Here is a 21,317-nt window from a genome sequence, read left to right as displayed (position 1 = left end):
GTAAGCTTCAGATAACTTACGTGCTATACTTGTGTTCAGAAGCATACAAATATACACCAGGTAATTCTCATGTATGTATCCTCAGTGTGCTGCATACTGTGACAACAACAAAACCTTTGCACATTGCTGGAGTAGCTCACATGCGTAATCTGGCTGGTTAGTCATACCGGCCCCAGTGCTGCTGGAGATAGGCGGGCGTGATGGGAGGGTAAGAAACCAGCAGTTTATGAGTGCAGCGAGAGCACAGTGAGGATAAAATTACTGTCCTGGAAGGTGGAGGCCTCTTTTGCAAGCCAGCACACACTGGGCTCCCGGGCAGCAGCCTGCCTGCAGCTCTTCAGACCAGCACTGGTCCTGCCTCTTGTGCTGCCTGTCCTGAGCATCTGGGCCAGGGGGAGATGGTAGTAAACAAGCATCCACCAGACACATCAGCTTGAACCAGTCTTTTCAGCTATTCTGTCAGGGGATTCACTGCGTTCTGGCAGATATGGAGAGGACTGGGGGACAGTGAAGGTCCCAGTGGCCAGAGTCCCTGTGCCACATTGCTTTCCCATGCAGGGACAAGGGATTTGGCATCGGCAGAGAGCTTGGCCTTTGTGGTAGCTCCTGAGTCCCGCCACCCCTCCACAGCCCACCCTTTCCAGTTCCCCAAATCCATGGAACAGATGGAGACATCTCCAAATACTCCAGAGCACAGTGTGGAGTGGGGAAGGCGTGCTTCCCTGCCCGGGGTCACAGCAGGGCAGCGGCGTGTCCCACCATGCCATCCATCGCCCTGGGGAGGTGGGTGCTGAGTCTGAATGGGGGCTGTAAAAGGACACTTAGCATCCATGTGCTGGATGGCCTTCCTCTTGTTGCTATGCATGCCTTCAGCATTTAAATCCCGCTTCATTTCCCTCTGAAAGCTTGCATTGCCGTTTAAAAAAAAAAAAAAAAAACCTAACACTAAATGCAGGGGTTTTTTAAGAACAATTTTGTAGTACAGTAAACTCCAAGCAGGAGTAGGCTCACTTGTGCTAGGTGCTGTGCAAATACAAAGGGAGTTCCTGAAGGAATATGACCCCACATATGATCATCTTTTGTCCAAGACATAAAGAGGCAGCTCCCAAAGTCGGGTAATCTTTTTCCATGGTGCTATCCAGGTCTGAAATAAGTAAGTGGGGTGTGGTAAATCTATGCTGACGTAAATGAGAGAAGGTGTTTTGAAGAACTCAGGACAGGGAGAGCAAATTAAAACCAGAGCAGTCTGGTGAATATTACACAAGAAAAGCCTGCTCTATTTTCTGTTTCTTATTTTTGTGACTGCAGAAATTCCCCTGATCTTAAATGAGAGAAAAGAGGCCAGGAGGCCAGAGTCAGCATGCTTTGCCATGGTGAACCACCAATAACTAAACAAGGAGACTTGGCAATGTGACTATGAACCAGTCATCCCAAAGCTTAGGAGCTGGAGATTCAGAGCTCCAGCTGGATCAACAGCTGGCTCTTGTCTCTGATATGGGATGAACCCAAACCTCACAGCCACACAAAACAATATCTGGGTCAGCTGGGAACGGGACTCTGTACCAAATCACCTGTGGCACCATTTCTCTCCTCCAGGCAGTGACAGCGTTTTGGTTTGGGATTTTTTCCCCCCTCTCAAAGCTGCAGAAAGCTGTGGAGCAGACTTTTTCCACTTGCTGAGCACCAAAACCTCCAGTTTGCTGCATTCATTTGCTAAATAGCATGACAGCCTGTGAGAAACATTCTGAAAAAGTTGTTTGGGCTTGATTTTTATATTCCTCTTCCTCTAACAGCGCCTGCAAGTTCAGTACAAACAGATCAACAGAGTCAAGCACAGCTTGTAGCCTAGCTACATACTTCAGCCTTTGCCTTGAACTACTGAGGTTTTGGATGATGTCAGTCTGGTCTCTTGAGGGCTGCTGTTGTCATCAGATAGTGAGGTTGATAAGGCACATGTTATGATGAGGCATACTCTTGGGTTTAACATAGTATCGTGCATGAAGTAGCCAAGAAAGCGGTGCATTTCCTGGTACAGTGCCTTGATAAGGCTCTCACTGCTTCATAGGTATTTCCATCACACTGTCCTCTATGTTCAGCACGCAACAGACTGCTGACAATCTGAAAGGCCAGACAGCAACAGGGTTCAAAAATCCCGTTCCTCTATCAAAAATGTGTTTGTTTGGGACTTTTTCTTTCTTTTCCTGATCTCAATTTCACTGTCCCTTGTAAAAAAAATAAAAAAATAAAAAAAAAATTAGCCTTTTACAAAGCAGGTAGAAGCAGGACCCCAAACAGCTGTTCAGAGCTGGACAAACTACAGTCAGTTTCTGGGGCAGGTTTTTTCCTGGTCCCTCCTCTAGTACTCCCCTACTGCATTTGGGAAGCACCTGGAATCTAACACAGCCTGTGAGCTAGAGGCCTTTGGCTGGATTTGAATACCCATAAGGATTAGATGATCTGGACATATGAAGGCTCCAGCCCTCACCAGCACTTGTTTCCACACTGCTCAGATGCTCAGACCTGGACTGTTGTTTCTTCCTTTCTTCCTGGTTTACTTTATATTGACGATTATGATTTGTTTTACTAGTAGACCAAATTATAGCTGTTCAGGATCAGTTCTGTGTGTCAGAGAGCACTGAAAAGGAGTTTGTACATCACCTGGGGCTGGACTGGATTTTACTTTTTTAGCACTTATGTTTCTTGTTTACTTTTTGTATTTCACTTAGATGGAGCAGGGGAACAGGCTGGATCCCTTGTCACTCCTCATTGCCAGCCATGGGAAAGAGTCATGACAGTCTTAATCCTAAAAGTGGAACCACACAGAATAGATGTGCAAAAATTGAAGTAATCCACACTTTTGCCACCTCTGGTCTTCTCACAGTTAATCTCTACGTACTGGAAAAAGGGGAATATAGTACTTTTTCAAAATCCTAATTATACAAATTATCTTCTTGAACCCCACTGTCTACCAATTTTTAATGAAGAAAGAGCCCGTTTCACTACGTAAATCAATCCTCTAGGACCCAGTGGGGAAGTATAGTGCCTGTGAGTAAATGTGGCAGAAAAATCCTAACCTGGCAAAGGCATGATCTGTGCTGTCTGTAAGAGCCATACAAGCCCATGGCCTTAGCAGTGAGGAGAGGTCAGGTAGGACAGTACTTAGAGCAATGCAAGGGCATTGGGGTTTTTCTGTCCCCAAAGGAGATGAACACAGCATACCTTTTTAATTTCTTTAGGCCTTGCAGAAAGTTACTCATTACGAGTTTTTCAACACGTGAAGTATATGAGGTCCTAGCCTCGCAAAGGACAAGGGAGGCAAAGTCAGAGGAAGGCACCTCACGGAAGCAGAGCTCCTAATTTCAGTATGCTGGAGGAGCTTGGTGGGATTCCAGCTCATCTCCTGACACAGTCTTGCTGGTCTCTGACTCTCAGTAAAGCTGGCAGCCTACAGGAGCAGGAGGCAAGTGGCTTGTCTACACATTGGGGGAAATTTAAATCCTTTGGTGTAGCCAGAGGGAGAGACAGCACACATCTTATAGCTCTGTCTCTCCCCAGGGAAAGGTGCGGGCAGAGGTGCCCCCAGACAGCCCTCGGCTCAGGGAGTGGGTGCTAAGCACGGTGGATGGAGAGCGGGGCTGCAGGCAACAGGAGGAAACACAACTAGGAAGCGAAATGAGCATTTGATCCTGGTTTGCCAGCAGCCTGCTCCTGCTGCATGCTGCTTAGGCTAGTCCCAGCGAACGGGCAGTTTTCATTCTGCCCCAGCTGCCTCCACCACCTCCACTTCCAGAGCCCCTCGGTGGCAGACTGACCATGGTGGGCTGCCTGCTCTCCTTTGCCAGAGCCAGCGACAAGCATGGGAGAGGCAAAGGGCCTTTTGCCTCCCAGGTGAAGCCAGTGGCCTCCTGTCCAGGGCCGGCCCCGTGCAGCGGCTGCACCCAACCCTCTTCTGTCCGCAGAGGTGCTCCAGAGTTCAAACCCACTCCAGACAGGTTACTGTCAGCTGCACCTTTTGAAGCCCATTTTGTGTTCACTGTTGCTAGCAGTGCTACAGAGAAAGCATCGAGTGCACTTTGTATCTGAACCAAACCAAAACCCCATCTCACGCCCTCTGACTTTGCCCACCTACATCTTGTGCCCTCCTCCACTCACTTTCCTGGGGTGCTTAAGGCTTAATTGCTTGTGGGACACAGGGTTATGGTCTTATCAGCCCAAGTGGTTTTGACTGCTGTTTCTTGGGATGACATAGTCATACACTGAATAAGAAAAAATAGTGTAAGAGCAGATAAAGGTGACCTAATAAGCATGCTGTGGGTCAACCATCTTTTTACACCAATTTTGATAAGACCTCTTATAAACATTGTTGGAGGAAATAAATAGCACAACCCAAAGGGCAAAGGTTTTTTATGGATAATAAACCAGTGACATGATAGGAAACAGCATTACGGGTTACCCCTCCCTCTTGGAGTCAGGAGTAAGAAGGACCCAAGAATCTTTACTGTCCTGTCCAAGTCACTAACAGAAATAGAGTGCAGGTACCATTGCTGGAAAAGTGTCTATCTGATATTGCTGTCTGTCCAGATCATCTAATCCTTATGGGTATTTAGATTCATAGTTTCTGTTTTTAGCAACTAAAATAAGTTTTTATTGTTTTTTTTTTCCCCTTTTGATACATTAGGCATCTAATCTCTCTTCTTTCTTTACCACAATTGGAAACCAGATACTCATTGCTGAAATGCTAACAGAGGTCAAGAGCAATTCATAAAAACAGCCAGCCTGCATTTCAGTTTCCAGATGAAACAAATGTTAGAGAAAATATTTTACTTGCAGTACACACAGAGGTGATCCAATAACCCTGAAAGAAGATCATCGCTGCTTTGTCAAGGACCCTCCTTTTCAGGGCAGAAGTTGACTCTAAAATGTTAGTGACGTGGTGTCCACTGGTGAGGGACGCTGGATGATTTAGCTGATTTAAATAACTTGACAGAGTTATTCATAATGGTGAAGCAGCACATGCTGAAAGTCTTGCTGTACTTTTCTGTACTGACCAACACTGAGAAACCAGGCAGCCTGGTACAAAAGGGAGATGACATTTGTGACAAACAAGAAGGGACTGTTTCTTTTCCCACTGAACGTTTGCCCGTTGGAAATGAGCTGATCAGGGAGGTCACAGGGCCAAACTCTACAGCTGAATTTTTTTAAGGCTGGATAATTTTATGACCACTGTTAAGTGCTGTAATTTATGTAAACCAAGATAATGATAAATGGAAACAAATCAACTCATGTTTCAAAGCTTATGTTCCCTGGGGACAGGGATGAGTGTCTCTCCTTCAGGAAGGAAAACTGAAGGGCAGGAGCAGCTTCCTCTGAGCGCACTGCTGGGGGCCCCAGGCTCCCCAACCTGACAGCGGGGCAACCGCCTCAGGCTCTTGAGTGCTGTGGAACACAGTGTTAAAATCAGAGCTAGATATTAGGCATGCATGCATATTCACATGTGCAACCCAGCGAGGATAAAGTGTCAGGAACCAGGCACCCACCACCATCAGGCTGTGTGAGGTGAGCCAGGATGCCTCACAATAACAGGGCAGGGCCCCATTTGGCAGCATAGTGCTGTGACAATAGGTGGAACTCTGTATCCCATTGTATAACCAACAGAACCAATATAATTTGATATAGTCCTTTCCTCCTGTCCTCATGACAGATCAGTCCAGGAAGGTTGAATTTGCCTCCACAAGAACCAGAGGCAGGACAGCATCAGTGAGACCAGAACCAGGTTGAAAATGAAAGTCCAGGGTGGGTTTAGGACATCCTATTTTTGATCAGGCACAGGAAGAGAGGAGTGGAAAGGTTTGGAAAAGCAGATCCCCTGGGAACAGGACGGAGAAGAGTGCAGCTGGCTGGAGAGCTGAAAGGTGAAACCACACGGGCCGTTCTCCAGAGACTTCACCTGGAAGTAGGGCTCCAGTCTTGTTAACTGAAGGGGATGGGATATGAAAGTAATGGCCACAAAGCTCTGCAGGAGACGTTCAGGTTAAGTACTAGGCTACACAGAGAGAGGTTAAAATAGCTTGAGCACTGAAACTTCCTGACAGGGGAATGCCACGGACGTGTCAGCACTGGAGACATTCAAGGCTATCGCTAGACAACTCTCCGTGCCTGAGAGGTGGTTTGGGGATAATGAGACCGTATTGTCATAGTATAGAGTGAAGGACTGGATGACTCAGCAGAAGTCCCTGACAACCTGGATGATACACTGATAACCCCACGAGCCGCCTGTCTCTGGCCTCCATCTCGAGACCGCTGGCCTCCCCCAGCTGCCCGCCCTCAAGTTCTTGCAAACTGCTAGCTTTTGAAACAAACTTCCATATGTTTCAAAAACATCTCAGATTCTGTTTTCATCCACATTAAAATTTTTTTTCTGGTCAGACAAGTGCCAGAAGAAGGAAAGTATCTTGAGTCTATGAATCCAAAGCCACATTACCTAAACCTAGAGGAAAATTATTTTCTGCAGCTCCCCTAGCTCTTTTGGCTGGGCACCCTCAAGAGGGAGAGAATTAGGTTTGTTCTTGGATTTTTTAAATTTAAATGATAAATTTATAAGTCTAATCATGGGGAAAATGGAGCTATTTGTAAACACAGCACAAAAGATCTGAGACTGAGAGAAAATAAACAGGGAGCCTCTTTGCACATTTTCACCACCATCCCTTTTCCAAGCAAAAGTGCATCTTTGACACTCTGACGTTGGTCTTGAACAAAATCTTTCCTCATTTACTGTGACTGTACCTTCTTAGTAAACCAGGACTTTGCTAATGCCCAAAAGTCCTTGCAACATTTCCAGAGCTGTGAAACAGAGTGTATTCTCTCCATGTAGCTCTAATCAAGGTAAATCACGATAGCTCGCTGTCACATAAGACTGCTCAAGAAATCTCTTTATAGCAAACACAGCAAGAGCTTGAAGAAATAACTTCATTGGCATTTGTTCCATATTGCTTAATGTCTCCTTAGGGGCCGTGGCTACCATCCCAAACATTTCTATGGCTTGCGTGGCTACATCCTTTTCCTGTGAATCAACATTGGCATCTGCTCATCCAGAGTATTCAGAAGAAATATTTGCTGTTGCCTGGAGACTAAGACAGGAGAAAAAGTATCAGGAGTCCTAAATTATTTTTGCAGCTCTTTCTCTGATATTGTGCCACTGCCAGACAATCCCCTTCACTTAGCAGTGGTATATCTAACAGGGTTTTAAACCCGTGGAATAGGTAGTTATATTTGCCAAGTGCCTGAAATACCTGTAAAATCTTCCCAGGCCCACACGTGAAAGGCGTCATGTAGAAGTACAAAGTGCATCAACTTCATAGGCCAAGCAGACTCCATCTGTCTTTGTCAGCATCATCATTGCTTGCTCTTTCTGTCCTCTCTGGGTGGGAGATAAACCCTGCAGAGACAGAACGACTCCACTGAAAAACATCCGACTGGCTCATTTGCTGACCAGTGGTCTGGTAGCACTGGAGGTACAGCAAACATACCATACCTATGGCTTTGCCTCCGCCTGGCTGGTGTGGTAGGGCTTTAAACATGCAGAGAAATGCTGAACCCTGAAATGTTTCCACCGACCCCAGTTGTTGAAACTTTTCACATCACACCGACAACCACTCACATATGTGGGGTATGAGGAAACTTCCTTCCACCTAGAGGTGCAAGAAAACTTTGGAGCTGGCAGTCACGTGCTCCACACAGCCTTACAACCCGCAGGATCCTGCATGGAAAAATTTCACTTCCATGTGTTGACTAAGTTAATGTGGTGGGGATAGTGGGCGGACATAAAATGAAACTATGAAAAGAGATTAATTTGCAGCTGGAGCCCAGGCAGGGAGAACTCCAGTCCTCTGTTTGCTCAGAAAATGGCAGCTTTGACCAAAAAGAAGAGGTTAAGGTAGTGGTAATAAAAAAAAAAAAAAAAAATCAAAACCAGGGAAAAAAAAAGCAGCAAAAGTTAAGCAAAGCTTCTCTGGAAATTAAGATGTGGAATTCAAAACATTTGCAGTATAATAAACCCAGGCGAGCCCATAAAGCTGCACCAGCCAAAAGGAGCTCTGTTCTGCCTACGAGGAAACCCGAACCGGCGTCACGCCTGGCAGCAGCCGCCCCGCAGCCCCGCTTCCTCCCGCCTCATTGCAGAGTTGTCTTGCTCGCTGCCCTCGGCTATGTTTAACGCGGCGTCTGTTTCCACTCTAACCCCTTCAGTTTGGAGGGGGAGGATATAAATCAGCTGCGGAGCTGCCCACAGGGCTTAGTCACAGCAGGTATTGGTTTAGGGTGTCTTAGAGGAACTTTTTTTTTTTTTTTCTTTTTGCTGGAAGTATTCTAGGGAATAAGCATCAGCTTTGTGAGGAACAGGCATTGCTTAACAGGCTAGAGAGTCGCCAAACAAAGGACATTTTACATCACCAGGCAGCATCGTCTTCTAACGTTTTGGGCTGAACTCAGCCTCGAGCGCAAGGGCTGTTCCACAAGTTCCCGGTAGACACTTGCAGTGTCCCCACCAAGTCAGCCCTGCTGTCTTTTCCGGTGTTCCCAGCCCTTGAGATATCCTCTGCAACTGGTGTCACCCCTTCCTTCCAGTTGAACTCCTTCTCAACACTAGTTTTGCTGTTTTCTTCCCGTTTATGGCTGGTTCATACCCCTCAAACCGCTTCTGCTATGGGCTCCTCCTGATCCCTCTTCTGTGGGGCCCAGGTAAGGAAGGTACCATTCTTCACTCTTAATTTTTCGCCTGTTTTCACTTGACTCACCACACTTTTCCCTGTCACCAGAGCACCTGTCATCACACCACCTTCCCGCAGCAGAACTGCCTCCCTGGCCCCACTGCAGAAAACAAGACCACGTCTTGATGTTTGCGTATTATTACGCAGGGCGTGAGGAGCCTCCCACAAGCACAAGCCCCTCCCTCCCTCCCAGGCAGGTACTAAGGCTGTGCTTTTGTGTCAGTGCCACCCCCGGACATGTCTGCAGCCCCCAGCCCCCGCAACACTTCTGGCACTGAAGCCAGGAGCCTCTTTGCTCACACACTGACTGCTGCACCTTCTCCCAAAGCCTCTTTCTCCAGACGCAAGCACGCACTAGCTTTCCCCAACACAGGCCACACAAATTGCAGCAATTAGCAAGTGTAAAGGGCATGCTGTGGTTTTCGCATGTATTACTGTATCTTAATATTCATTCATATCCTTGGGCATAGTCATCAGATGATAGTATCCAGCAGGCTACATTATCCAGACCTTCCCCCCAACGCCGCTGCTCCTGAGCCCCGCTGGAGAGACCCAGTTCGTTGGCCTTCCTGCTTCCAAACACCATTAGTTAGGAAGTCTTCAGACTTGAGACAGCCTGACTTCTCTCTCACCCTTGCTATCCCCATGCTGTGGGGACTTGATCTCTAGCTCTTGCCTTGCTCCCAAAGTCTGAGGGTGACCCCATCATTTCCTGCCCCACCACCACCTCCCCTCTGCTGTGCAAGGCCTGGCACAGACAGGTCTTCCCTGCATAATTTGCAACACCAGCTCTGAGTCCCATTTGCAGACTATTGCCCTCCCTGTGCAGGAACTGTACAGACTGAAAATTGGAGCCAGCTTGTAACAGTCCTCCAGGCGTAGTTTTACTGTTCTCCGCTTCTGCAAGTTCTTTCCCGCACTGCCTCCCAATTTCATGACTATGTTGATGAGACAAATTCTGTCAGGACCAGGAACTTGGAGCATTTCAGGGTTCTTTCTAAATGGTATTTTTTGTTACTTGCAGTCTGGCACACCATGTCTATGTGCAAGTGATGCTAAACAAAGGTTGTCCTAAACTAGATAGTGAAGTTCCCAACTCCCTTTAAAAACAACAATAAAAACAAAGTAACCCTGTTTGACTTTGCAACTTTCTCCTACAGAGAAGTTCAGGAAATGAGGCAGCCTCTGTTTCTTACAGCTCCCGATTGCAGAACTGAAGATGTTTTGGTACAAAAGCCTGGCCCAAAGCAAGGGAACAGCCAGTATAGTCACTGGAACACCTACAGTATAGTCACTGGAACACCTACAGCTGTTGTAAGAATTAAGAAGGAGGGAGGCAGCTACAGGAGTGGGATCTGAGACACCTGGAGCTCTGCAGTCATCACCTTGCTCCTTACCAAAAGGCAATTGGCACACATAGTCATACACGCTGGCTGTAATTTCCAAAGACAGCTAGACACGTTGAAGGTGGATAGCACTAGAGGCTTCAAAGCCAAAAAATAAGTGACAGCTGATGCATGGAGCCCAGAGGCACAGACCCCATCTGCTTACAAGGAGCCCACAGCAAGCATCCATGACTAACAAAAAGTACAGGAGGAGGAGAAAGAGCCACCATAGGCATCCCACCAACCATGGCGAACTGCTAGGGGACACAGATGCTAACCCTATGAGAAACAGCACGGACAACTCATCCACAGTAAATCCAAGGAAGGAGAAGTCCTTCCAGCCAAGCTGCTGCCATATATCCAAGCTGCAATGAATGCTAATGGACCGGATCAGGCAAATCCCTGCATTGCTGAAGGCTCTTGCATGCTTGCGCTCTCTCTCTCCAATTACTACGGAAAGTAAACTTCTGATGCTGCCTGTTCTGCTCTTCACTATCCCCTGCATGACCTAGCTCAAAGTTAGTTTCAAAAAGCAAAACGCTGAGTGATAGAGCTTTTATCATTAATAAACCCACAGGAGAAAAACGGTGCTGGCTTCTCAGAACCAGCTCACTGAAAGGACAAGGGAAGTACATGGGTACTGTGAGCGAAGACCTTTTAGCACAGCTTCCCAGTTGTTTGCCATACCAATAGCACCATGTAACTAATACAGCTATTTTCTTCATCAATTATTAACTGGGCAAAGACTATTTGTTTGAAGAGCTGCACAGAAAGTCCAGAGAGGAAGCAAGCAGTTTCAAGCTCCACGTGCACAGCCTGCAACAGGGCTCGGGATCCTCTCCAGATCAGATATGCCTCACTCTTCAGGGGCCAACAGCTCAGCTTCCAGCAGCGGGGAAGGAGGCAGAGCTGGGTGCTTACTGCAGCCGGGCACGGGTCTTCCAGGCAGAAGCCCATCTCTCATATGTGCCCTATCGCCTTTGTGCCCAGGGACAAGGCTGTGGTTAGCAGAAGGTATCTGAAGGCCACTGAGCAGTACCCAGGCTGTGCCCGAGGCTCTTCTCTCAGGGATCAGCACGCAGACTGCACCACGTGCTAGTTACGTCAGCATCTACTGAGCAAACTCCCCATACAGCTTTTGCACCCTTCATGGGAACCAGCTTCTACCAGCCACACTCCCCTTCCACCATCTTTCCTCCACCTAGCTCACCTTTATTGCCAGACCACACAAGAAAGCATGCTGCACAAAGCCAGCAGCAGGGAAGGTAAGCCTTGAGGTATCCTGCAGTTTTAGTTTGGCAGGAATTTTTCCAACATAGATTAGGAAATGTCTCTCCTGAACACTGAGACATGTCAAGACAGCTGGAGGATTGGTGGTTCGGCAGCAATATTCCACCCCTGATTTGGAAGAGAGCTGGAACAGTTTCAGATGAAAAGCGTCAAGCTTACTCCAGAGCAGAGCTCAAAGGTGAAAACACAAGACTTACACCATGAGCAGCACTGACAAAGTACCCTTAAACAAAGCTACTGACTTCAGAGGTTTCTGGGATTGCTGACTGATACTTCAGGGGGTACGAGGGCTTGAATGCGATAGCAGGCTGATCTGTGTGCACAGAGACCCTTGCTGGGGTCCATGTTCCTCTCCCATGCAAAACACTAAACAGCTGCTCTGCCAAAGCAGACCTGTACCACTAACAAGCCAGACCTGAGATCTGGGAAATCTGTAACCACCCACCTGTAATCCATCCCACTTCAGCCTCACTCAAACCATGCGCAGGCTCTCCTTGAGGGGAAAAGAGCTGTGCAAGAACACGAGGCCCACGAGCAACAAAAGCCAATCCAAGGTTTAAGATACACTGATCAGAAAGAAGTTTGCAGGAACAGACTGAGAGACTCAAGATGGGAGGAAGACTCCATAAGAAACAGAGAGGGCTAGAGGCCACCAGGGTAGGTCACATCAGGTTATTTGGTGCCATTGATCTGTGAACCCACACACTTGCGGGGCTGACCCAATGAATCAGCGGGGAATGACAGAGGGATGCCTGAACACACAGTGGGCAGGCACCTCAAGGGTCAAAAGGAGGAAAGTATCTGCATTTGAGTGGTTGTCTAAGACCAGCCCCTGGATTTTTACAAGTAAAACCATCTCCACTGTCAGTTTCTTGAAAAAACTTGGGGTTTATTGATTTAAACTGCAAACAGTCGTTACAAAAGAGATTCTCTTTTAAATAAACTCACACAAAGAGGAAGAAAAAGCAATGTAGTGAACAGTAACAGGGGAAAAAAAAAAAATTACATTCATCGTTCTCTTTGTGCCAGTCCCATTCACCTCGGCAAGGAAAACTCCAAACTTGGAATACAGAAACGCAAAGACAAACTGTATTTGGAATGTCTTCAGATAGGCACTTTGAGCCCAAGGCTTTTCTCCTTGAAGAATCTACACAAAAGGAGGAAGAAAGATCTTCCTTCCACGCTGTCTCACAACAGAGCTCAGGTATGTACATTCTAAAGCCCAGGTAAGCAAGACCCAGGGGAGGGGAAGAGGGTAAGAAGAAAGGCAAAGAAGCACATTAACTCAATTTGCAGTCCAACACAAAAAAGGGGGGGGGGAATTCTAAAATAAATAATCCAAACACAGTTTTTGCATTTTTTTAAATTAATTTTTCATTTTTTAAAATAAAATAACCAAAAAAGTGTAAAGTTACAAAAAAATGTCATTGTAGTATAATATATTAAACTGTGGGGAAAAAAGGAAAAAAGACACTTCACAATCTTAAGATTAATATGGAAGATCATAATTTAAACATAAAAGAATATATTCTATGGATTCATCATCCCGATAAATATGAACAAAATTAACAAAAAAGCATAGGTTTCGGCAATAAATACGTTTTGATAAGTTAAATAAGCTTTCTTATATTGTTGTGCAGTGACAAGCAAAATTTGCTCTCCAATTTCTGAAAAGTTATACAAAATTAAAAACCCAGAAAAAAATAATAAAAAGCTTGGCGTGAGTGCTCTAAGATAGGTCTAAAGTACTCTAGAGCAAAACCATTAAAGCTATGTCTACTGGAACTTTGTTTACACGAACTTGTGTGTGGAATGACTTCCATCGGCCCCACCCCCTCTATTTCTTTATTTGTTTTAAGATGTCACATGAACACACGGGGAACTTTTAGCACCAAAATCAAGTCTCTCCTAGTCCATCTGGTTTTTGTTTTCTTGTTTTGTTTTCTTCCTCCCAGTCGAAGTCCCACTCATGTTACAATCTTTGTCCGTTCTCAGCTTTTCTTCCTGCAGACCTGAGCGGATCTAGGCAAGATTAGTCTTTAAGGGGAGGAGGGGGAAGAGGACTGGATGTTAACGCCTGCCCACATGCCTGCAGCCTAGCGGAAACTGGCCAGTCGGGAAGGGACTGGGAGAGGGCAATGCAGTACATGGCCAGTGGAGGGAGCTGGATCCGGACATTTCCTGCACATCTGGAAGTGCACAGAGCTGCTGGTGCCCTCTGCAGCTGGAGAGGTAATACAGTCACAGTGAAAGTGTTAAAGGCACTAATTTTGTAAACGTTATTGCTTTTCATCGTAATTTGGCACTTGTGGTTTAAGCCAGTGGGTCTACGGCAGGCAGGCGGACACATTAACATCCAGCTCAGACTACTGAGGAAAGGGTGGGGGGAGTTCAGCTTAACATTGTAATAGAGGTGGGGGAGGGGGGGGGAGCAAGAGGAAACCCCAGATTAGTCGTCAGAGATGGAGAGTCTGCTGAAGATGGGAAGACGTCTTGAGGTGTCCAGGATAGGGGAATCTGAGCCGCTGTGGCTGCTGCTGGAGCTGCTCAGATAGCCCTCCTGGTCAGAGAGGGAGTCCTGAGGACTGGGCGGCGAGTCAAACATGTTGGGGGACTCGGACATGGGCCTGAACAAGAAGGTGGTGGGGGAGCTCCCGCTGGGCACCTGCACCCCCATGCTGGGAGCGAAGAGACTGACCAGCTCCTGGCTGGAAAAGGTGAAGGGGTTGCTGGCGCAGTCAGGCAAGGTGGGGGAGCCCAGCAGGTCGTCGGCGCTCAGCATGGGCGGCGGGGTGATGGAAGTGGGGCTGTCCAGCAGCCCGCTGGCAGCAGTGCTGGGGAAGCCGGCGAAGCTGAAGCTGTGCTGCAGGCGGGGTCTGTCAGTGACAGGGGGCTCCCGGCTCCCCGCCACGGCGCGACGCTCCTCCGCGTTGTGGATGAAGTGGCAGCGCGGCCCGTAGGGGCAGAAGCCGATGGTGTGGAAAGTGCGGCAGAGCTCGGTCTTGTACTTGGGGTGGCGGGTGAGGCTCCGCAGCTCGTGGATGCCGTGGGCGAACTGGCACTTGTCGCCGTACTTGCAGGCGCCGTTCTCCTCGAAGGGGCGGCACAGCTCCGTCTTGTAGCGGCTGGAGTTGACCTGTCCCCCGGGCTGCTTCTGCTGCAGCAGGCGCTCGCCGCCCTCGGAGAAGGAGCGGTCCCGGAAGCGGCTTTCCCGGGGGCCCAGCATGGGAGCCGGCTCCCCTTTCAGGCTGCTGAGGAGCTGGTTCTGGTGGAACTTGGAGTTGGGCAGGGTGACAGAGTGCCTCCTAGGGAAGCCCCCGCCGGCCGGGGTGCCCACCGCCTTCCTGTCCAGCAGGCACCCGCCGACACCCGAGGGGTTGTAATTCAACATCTTGTTGCTCTGCGGGGAGAAAACAAGGGCCGGTCACTGCCACCGCCTCCTCCGGCCTCCCCCGCGGATTAGCCCCAGCAGCCCCCCCGCGGCACGGCTCGGCGCCCCACCGGCTCCCGGCTCCCGCCGCCGGGCAGCGAGCTGGGCGGCCCGGGGAGCGGCGGCCACCCTGCCCCGACGGGCCCCCTCCCTCCGCAGCAACCTCTGCTTCGACCCCCTCCGCCGCCACCCCCCGGCCGCCCGCGGAGGGAAGCAGCGCGCCGAGCCGAGCGCCAGACGCGGGGGAGCCGCCGGCTGCACCCAAACCACGGCAGGGGCCGGAGCGCCCTCCTGGGAAAGACCCCGGGGGACGGCGGCGAGCGGGAACGGCAGCGAGCAGCGCCGGCGCCCGCCCCACCGCGCCCCCCCGCCGGCAGCGGCTCCCGCCCAGCCCCCGCCGCCCCCTCCGGCGGGGCTGGGCGAGGGGCGGCCGGAGCCCGCGGGGAGGGAGCCCCCGCCCGGCCCCGCGGCAGCGCCGCCGCCGCCGCCCGCCGCGCCCGGGCGTGTTGCAGCGCGGCGGCCCCGGGGGCAGGGGAAGGAGCCGGCCCCCCCCGCCCGGCGCCGCGGCTCAGCCCGCCGGGAGCGCGGGGTGGTGCCCCCCGGGGCGCTGCCCCCCGCCCTCCGCGGCGGCCCAGGCGGGAAAGCGCGGGCGGCGGTGACCGGGGACCCCGCGCCCCGCGACGGGGCGGCCGCGCTCGGCCCCCGCCCTGCGCCCTCACGCTCCGGCGCCAAACTCACTCCCGAGCAGAAAACGGAGGGAAGCGGGAAAAAAAAAAACAAACAAAAAGCGAACCTCCAAAAAAAGAAAACCAAACAAGCTACAGAGCCCCGAAGCTGGAGGGCCAGCCCCCGACGGCGCCCTTACCTTGCATAAAACTTCGCTCAGGTCGAAGATGGTGGGCGACACCAGGGCTGTGGACATCTTCGGCGAGCGAGGGGGGAAGCGGGTGGGGCCGCGGACAGACACGAGGAGTCCCGGCGTGGGTAAGGCACAGCCTCCAGCGCCCCGGCGCGCAGCCGCCCCCCGCTGCTGATGCCGCCACCAGCCCGCCCGGCCGCCGCGCCCGCTCGCCGCTTCCAGCGGGCTCGGGGAAAGCTCAACTTATAAAGTTTCGGACTTACCTCGGGAGGAGGAGCCGGCGGCGGGAGGAAGGGGAGGGGGAGGAGGAGGACGGGGTGATTGACACCGCGACTGAATCACCCGGCCGGGCGGGCGGGCGGGCCCAGAAAAACTTTCGGGAGGAAGAAGGGGGGGAGGGAAGGAGTGAAAAAAAAAAAAAAAAAAAAAAGAAAGAAAGAAAGCGGAGGGGGAAAAAAAAAAAAAAAAAAAAAAGGCGTCGCCGCGCGGTGGGGGGTGCTGGCCGCCCTCCCCGCGCTGGCGGAGGCGGTTGTGCGGGCTGGCGCGCGGCGCTGTGCGCGCGCGGAGCGCGGGGCCCGGCGCGGGGCGGGGCCGGAGCAGCACCCCCGCGCGGCCTCGCGACTCCCCGGGACGGGAGGGGGAACGATGGGCAGGGGGGTGCGGCCCCCCAGAGGGAGAAGCCCCGGGCGGCCCCGCCGTCGCCTCCCGCAACGCGCGGGGCCGGTCGCCAGCCGCGGCCGGCGCGGGTCCGGCCGGTTTGAGTCGGGGTGGGTTTGGGTCCGTTTCGGCGCGGGCGCTCGCCCTGGCGTTTTGGCGAGCTGATGGTCTTTGTGTGCGTCCACATCGGCCCCCCCGCCCCCCCCGAGCCTTGCTCCTGTTTTCCTAATTTTTATTGAAACCTGGCAGGCTCTGCTAGGGGAAATGGCTCCCAAGCACTTTAAATCGTTAAAATATGCGTTTGCCCTTTAAAAAGGTGTTTGATACACTCTGCCTTTATTCCCCGCGTCGCCCTCTTCCAGTACCCAGAACTCAAAATTGTAAAACTGAAAAAAAAAAATAACGTCTCTGAGCAAGTAATCTGTTCCAGATTTTAGTAGGCAAAACTATGATTCATACTGATATTGATATGGCGGGGAGGAGGGGGGAGGACGGCGGCAGTTTCCGTGTTTAAAAAAAACCAAACAAAACTCCTGAAGGTTTGTCGATACTGGGGTGCCTCAGCGTGAAATCTGCTGCCCCTGAGCCTTTAGCCCCGGCCGGGGCAAGGCTCACCCTGACTGTGGCTTTGGTGGGTGTTCCGTCTCGGGCTGAGCGACGGCATGTGGGCCTCTGCCCCGCGCAGGCGGGCGAGGGGGGCCCTGCCCCGGCGCTGCGGACTCTTCCTCCTGCCCCGTGCTCCGGCTTGGCTGGGAGAAAAGAAACGCCTGCCTTGGGCAGCACAACGCCGACTCGAGCGGCCATCGCACCGAAAGCTTCAAACAAATGATCCACTTCCCCTGCTGTTTGCTTTACAGTCGCAGGATCTGGACTTGGAGCTGGTGGCTGATTTTTTCCCCCTCCTTTGGTCTTCAAGAACGGCCAAAATAACCAACTGATAAACGCCCATGGGCTCTGGCTATTGCAGATTTCTTTTTAATATATTATTATTTACTTAAGGAGAGCAATCGGGTTCCTCGAATTTCCTTCTCTTTCTAGTTTCTTTTTTTTAACTTGCCTTGGCCAGAGTGAGGAGTAACCAGGGGAGAGACCAGCCTATTATTTTCTGCAGTTGTTTACTCATTCTGTAGATGGTGCTTGTTCCCAGGGCTCTGAGCCTCTCTATAATTAAACCCATTTTAATTGTTAGGTTAGAAACGTCATTTCGGGGACTTTCCAAGAGTTACCGAGAAAGCCAGCCGAGATAACTATTTCACTACTGAGTCGCTCCCAGCCCGGCTTTCGCCCCGGTTCCCCTCGGCGGCCGGCCACGGCGCGAGGCTGAACGGAGGGCTCGGTGCAGGAGAGCGGGGAGCCGAGGGCCAGCAGCCCCACCACCAGCACAGCTGCCTACCCCCGCTGCTTTTTGCATTATTCGCTTGCCCCGTGCGCATTTGTTTTGGAAACTTGAGGTTTAAGGTTGCACATTTCCACGGGTCAAGCAGCGAAAGCTGAAGCCGAGAAGGAATTTCTTTCCAGCGATTTAGCTTGGCAAACCCCGACTCCATGGTGGTCTGCTTTGCATTGGCTGCGCACATGCTCAGATCAGGAATTTAGCTGCTCACCCCACCTCGTGGCTAAAAGTCAGAGCCCTCCGGGCCAGAGTGGGAATTTGTGTGGGCATGAATTCACACCAAGCGGAGGAATGAAAAAACGGGAGCCTTGCACCTCCTGCTACAGCCGTGCCAGAACTTTGATAGATGCAAATGAATAAAGATAGGTAAATGAATAATGGGAAGTCAATTATTAAAGAAGATTACTGAAAAAGTGGACAAATGCAGTACCATGCTCGCTAGCCGCCTCATATGGGTCAACCCGTCCAGGCCCAGCACATTCTAGTTGAGATGCTACAGCTGGGCCCAGGAAGCAAGAGGAAGCAAGAATAAATGTCCAGGACTTCCCAAGCCCTTCCCAAATCTGTCCTCGGCACAGGAGCAGCTTCTGGAGCATTCTCGTTCCCTGGTTCTGATGCAAGCAGATGCTAAACTTGTCTCAAAAATAGAGAGATAAGATTCTTCAGCAGACCTGTGAACACATTTAATGGTGGAATTAAGAACCACTTTCCCTAATGAGAGCTGAAATGGGCCAGAATGGCCAGAAAACGGGAAAGAAACAGTGAATGAAATGATAAAGGCAGGAGGTTTAAAGGAGTACTTTTTCCAATCATGTGTGTGTATAAAACTGTGGGCTCGTTGGCACATGATGCTGTGGAGGTCAAAAGTATAAATGGGGTCAAAAAAGCAATTTGACAAATTTATGGAGGAAAAGTCCCTGGAGGTTTACTAAAGGCAAAGGCAGACCTCTGTGGCACGCTGCTGGACAATGCACAGCGAAAGTATCCCATTCCCCCTGTTTTTCCCCCTAAGCATTGGCTGCTCTTGGAAGTAAGAGGAAGGCCACAACAGACATTTGAACTGACCCAGTTCAGTTATTTTTTACATACTTAGGGTCTGCTTTTATGCTTTATCTAACCCTGATTGGCTTGGAGGGGCACCTCACAAACTTGGGATTAGCTGTGCAATGTCAGATTGTTTGGGCCAGGCGGGAGGAGGTCAGCACTGGAAAGTATGAATCAGCACTATCTGGTCCCTGAGCTGCTGAGCACGGTTTTACATGCTGGCTTCTGCTAAAGGCTGGAGAACAGTCTCACGGGCAGCTGCACTCCTTAACCGGTTTAACTCTCCGTCCGGGTAATGAGAGGTTACTTTGAGCACTGAGTATAAAGTGAATCCAAGTGCCAGCTTTGCCACAAATATATTTAGTGATGTTACAGCTCCCATAGCAACAGAAGAAGATTGCTATCTTAAGACACCTCCACTTATCTTCACCTGGAGCCGTTCAACAATAGGAAGCCTGCAGGTCTGCTTGCGTCAGTTGGAGTTACTGAGCAAGAACACGAGTGCAAAAAAGCCTGAATTGTTGAAAACAAGGCGTGGTGGTTGTGGTTTGGTTTGTTCCCCCTCCTACCACCCAGTTCCCAAAGTTTCAATCTAGGAAAGGAAAGTGCTTTCATCATAAGCAAGGTTTTCCCCTGTGAGTTTCAGATGAGTTAGGCATTTTGCTCCCTCACTCCCATGGGAATCTTCAGGTAAATAGATGTGTCTTTTCTGCAGCGGTGGTCCCATGTACAGAGGCTGGGGACAGAGGAAGGACAAACCTCCTGCCTTTATTTCTGCTGGGGGTGTAAAATGAGTCAAAGCTTTCTACAGTTGCTATTCTATTCATATGTTTTGGGTCCGGTGCTGTTTTTGTTGGCTGTGCCCTGGGAGGTGGAGGTGTGGAAGTGCCTTTCTGCTGGTCTCCGCAAGCGGGTGTCGATGTTTCCTCCATTCCAAGCACCTACTTGGATAGTGCTGTGGCCTTTAGGGCGAGTAGGAGGATGTCTGTCGCCATTCACTGCCTGTCCCTAACTTTTTAATGCTTCTTTTTATTTTGGTCTTGCCCTCCTTCCATGGAACATCTCTGGATAGCCACTGGGAGGTGTGAATGGCTCGGGATGGAAACCACAGCTTGTAGGTGTGCCCTCTGCCAGGCTCTTCTGGCACCCAAGGAAGCCCAGCCTCCTCCTGCTCCCTAGCGAAAGGGGTATTACCGCCTGCTCGGTGAGAAAACAAAATCGCAGTGATACAGAAAAGTGTGTTAAGTTGGTGGGAAGCAACGGGAGTGAGATTCCTGGCAGTTTGGGTATGTAAACATTCATAAAATAGAGAATGTGTGCATGTGTGTACTTTGTGGCGGCAGGAAACCCAAGAAGCTAGCTCCATTGTTTTTGCTGGAATTGGTAGCAACGGTGCCAGACAAATATTATAAGCCCTTAATCCTCCTGACTTCACATCTGTGAATGACCTAAAGACCATCCAAGGCGATCTAAATTACCGAACATCTTTACTGGTTAGTGATTGGGTTTGGGATCTGATCTGGTTGTTCATAAAGAGGGTTTTCTGTGTCTCAGAGGCTCAGATGCTGGGCTACCTCTGGGGGAGGGGGAGACAGAAGGTGGAGGTAGTGTGTGGCCTCTTCTGAAAGTGTCATGTGGCTGTGACTAGCCTGCCACAAATTTAGCACTGGTGGCACTGATAAGGTACTGCAGTGGAAAAAGCAGAGGTGTCCTTTTAGCAGATGCAGGGTAAGGAAACTGGCTGAACTTAATGGATCTAAGTTATAATTTCCAGTGGAAATACTAATGCAGTTAATATGTTTCCACATAGCAGGACAGCAAGCCCGTACTAGTGTACAGTTGTTTATCATGACTGCTTAGGCGGCTGGACCAGCCACGGCCTGGGGTCCGTCCAGCTGCACCCAGACATGTGCAGCCTGTGCTGGGGGCGGGAGCAGGTGGGAGACAAACCCATGTGGAAAATAAAAGGTTTGAGGGGTTGGAAGAAAGAGCATCACCTGGACCGTCTGCTGCATGGTTGTGGAAAACAAAGGTGCCTGAAGAGGAACTGCTGCCCTGGCCTGGGTGCGGGGCTGTCACTGCACCCTGGCTCCCTGGCAGGGCACCCACCAGTCCACTCGGGGTCCGCACATCCTGTCCGGACGTGGGGCACATGGCTGGAAAGCCCAGCAACCCCATCCCGCAGCGCCGCAGACCTCCCTGCTGCCCACTCGCTGCCAACACCCACCGCCTCCTGCCTCCCTCTTCTTATCAGGGTTCGCCCATTCTCAGTGAAGTTGCAAACCCTTTAGGGCAAGGAGCAAGTCTCATCTGATCTCTCCTCCCGAGCGCGCCACAGCTGTGCGAAGCTGGATAAGGGATTTCCATCCTGCTGGTGCAGTAATGGGAGCCGAGAAAGTGCCCCAGCCTGGCTTACATCAAGGTGAGGGATGGAGAAAGAGATGTTTCGTGCCGCTGGCCCAGGAGAGCCGTGAAGCAGCTGTTGGGGAGACTG

At 50.6% G+C, this 21,317-nt stretch overlaps 1 protein-coding gene across 2 annotated transcripts; it reads right to left on the bottom strand.

Annotated features, from left to right (window-relative positions):
• Positions 1–12,308: 12,308 nt before the first annotated feature.
• On the bottom strand, positions 12,309–20,705 carry ZFP36L1 (ZFP36 ring finger protein like 1). Of its 2 annotated transcripts, XM_074909726.1 has the most exons (3): positions 20,693–20,705; positions 15,736–15,806; positions 12,309–14,840 (listed from the first exon to the last, which is right to left on the bottom strand). In XM_074909726.1, exons 2-3 carry the CDS (start codon positions 15,790–15,792, stop codon positions 13,890–13,892), a joined length of 1,008 nt encoding a protein of 335 aa, XP_074765827.1. In that variant the 5' UTR covers positions 15,793–15,806; positions 20,693–20,705; the 3' UTR covers positions 12,309–13,889. The 2 variants fall into 2 exon arrangements, with proteins under 2 accessions (XP_074765827.1, XP_074765826.1); XM_074909725.1 differs by lacking the exon at positions 20,693–20,705 and having other exon boundaries at positions 15,736–15,972.
• Positions 20,706–21,317: the final 612 nt, after the last annotated feature.

This window comes from Athene noctua, chromosome 6 (assembly GCF_965140245.1).
Source record: "Athene noctua chromosome 6, bAthNoc1.hap1.1, whole genome shotgun sequence".
NCBI classification, from domain to species: domain Eukaryota; kingdom Metazoa; phylum Chordata; class Aves; order Strigiformes; family Strigidae; genus Athene; species Athene noctua.
Note: the sequence above shows the minus strand (reverse complement) of the source record. Positions and strands in the feature narration are given on the sequence as shown.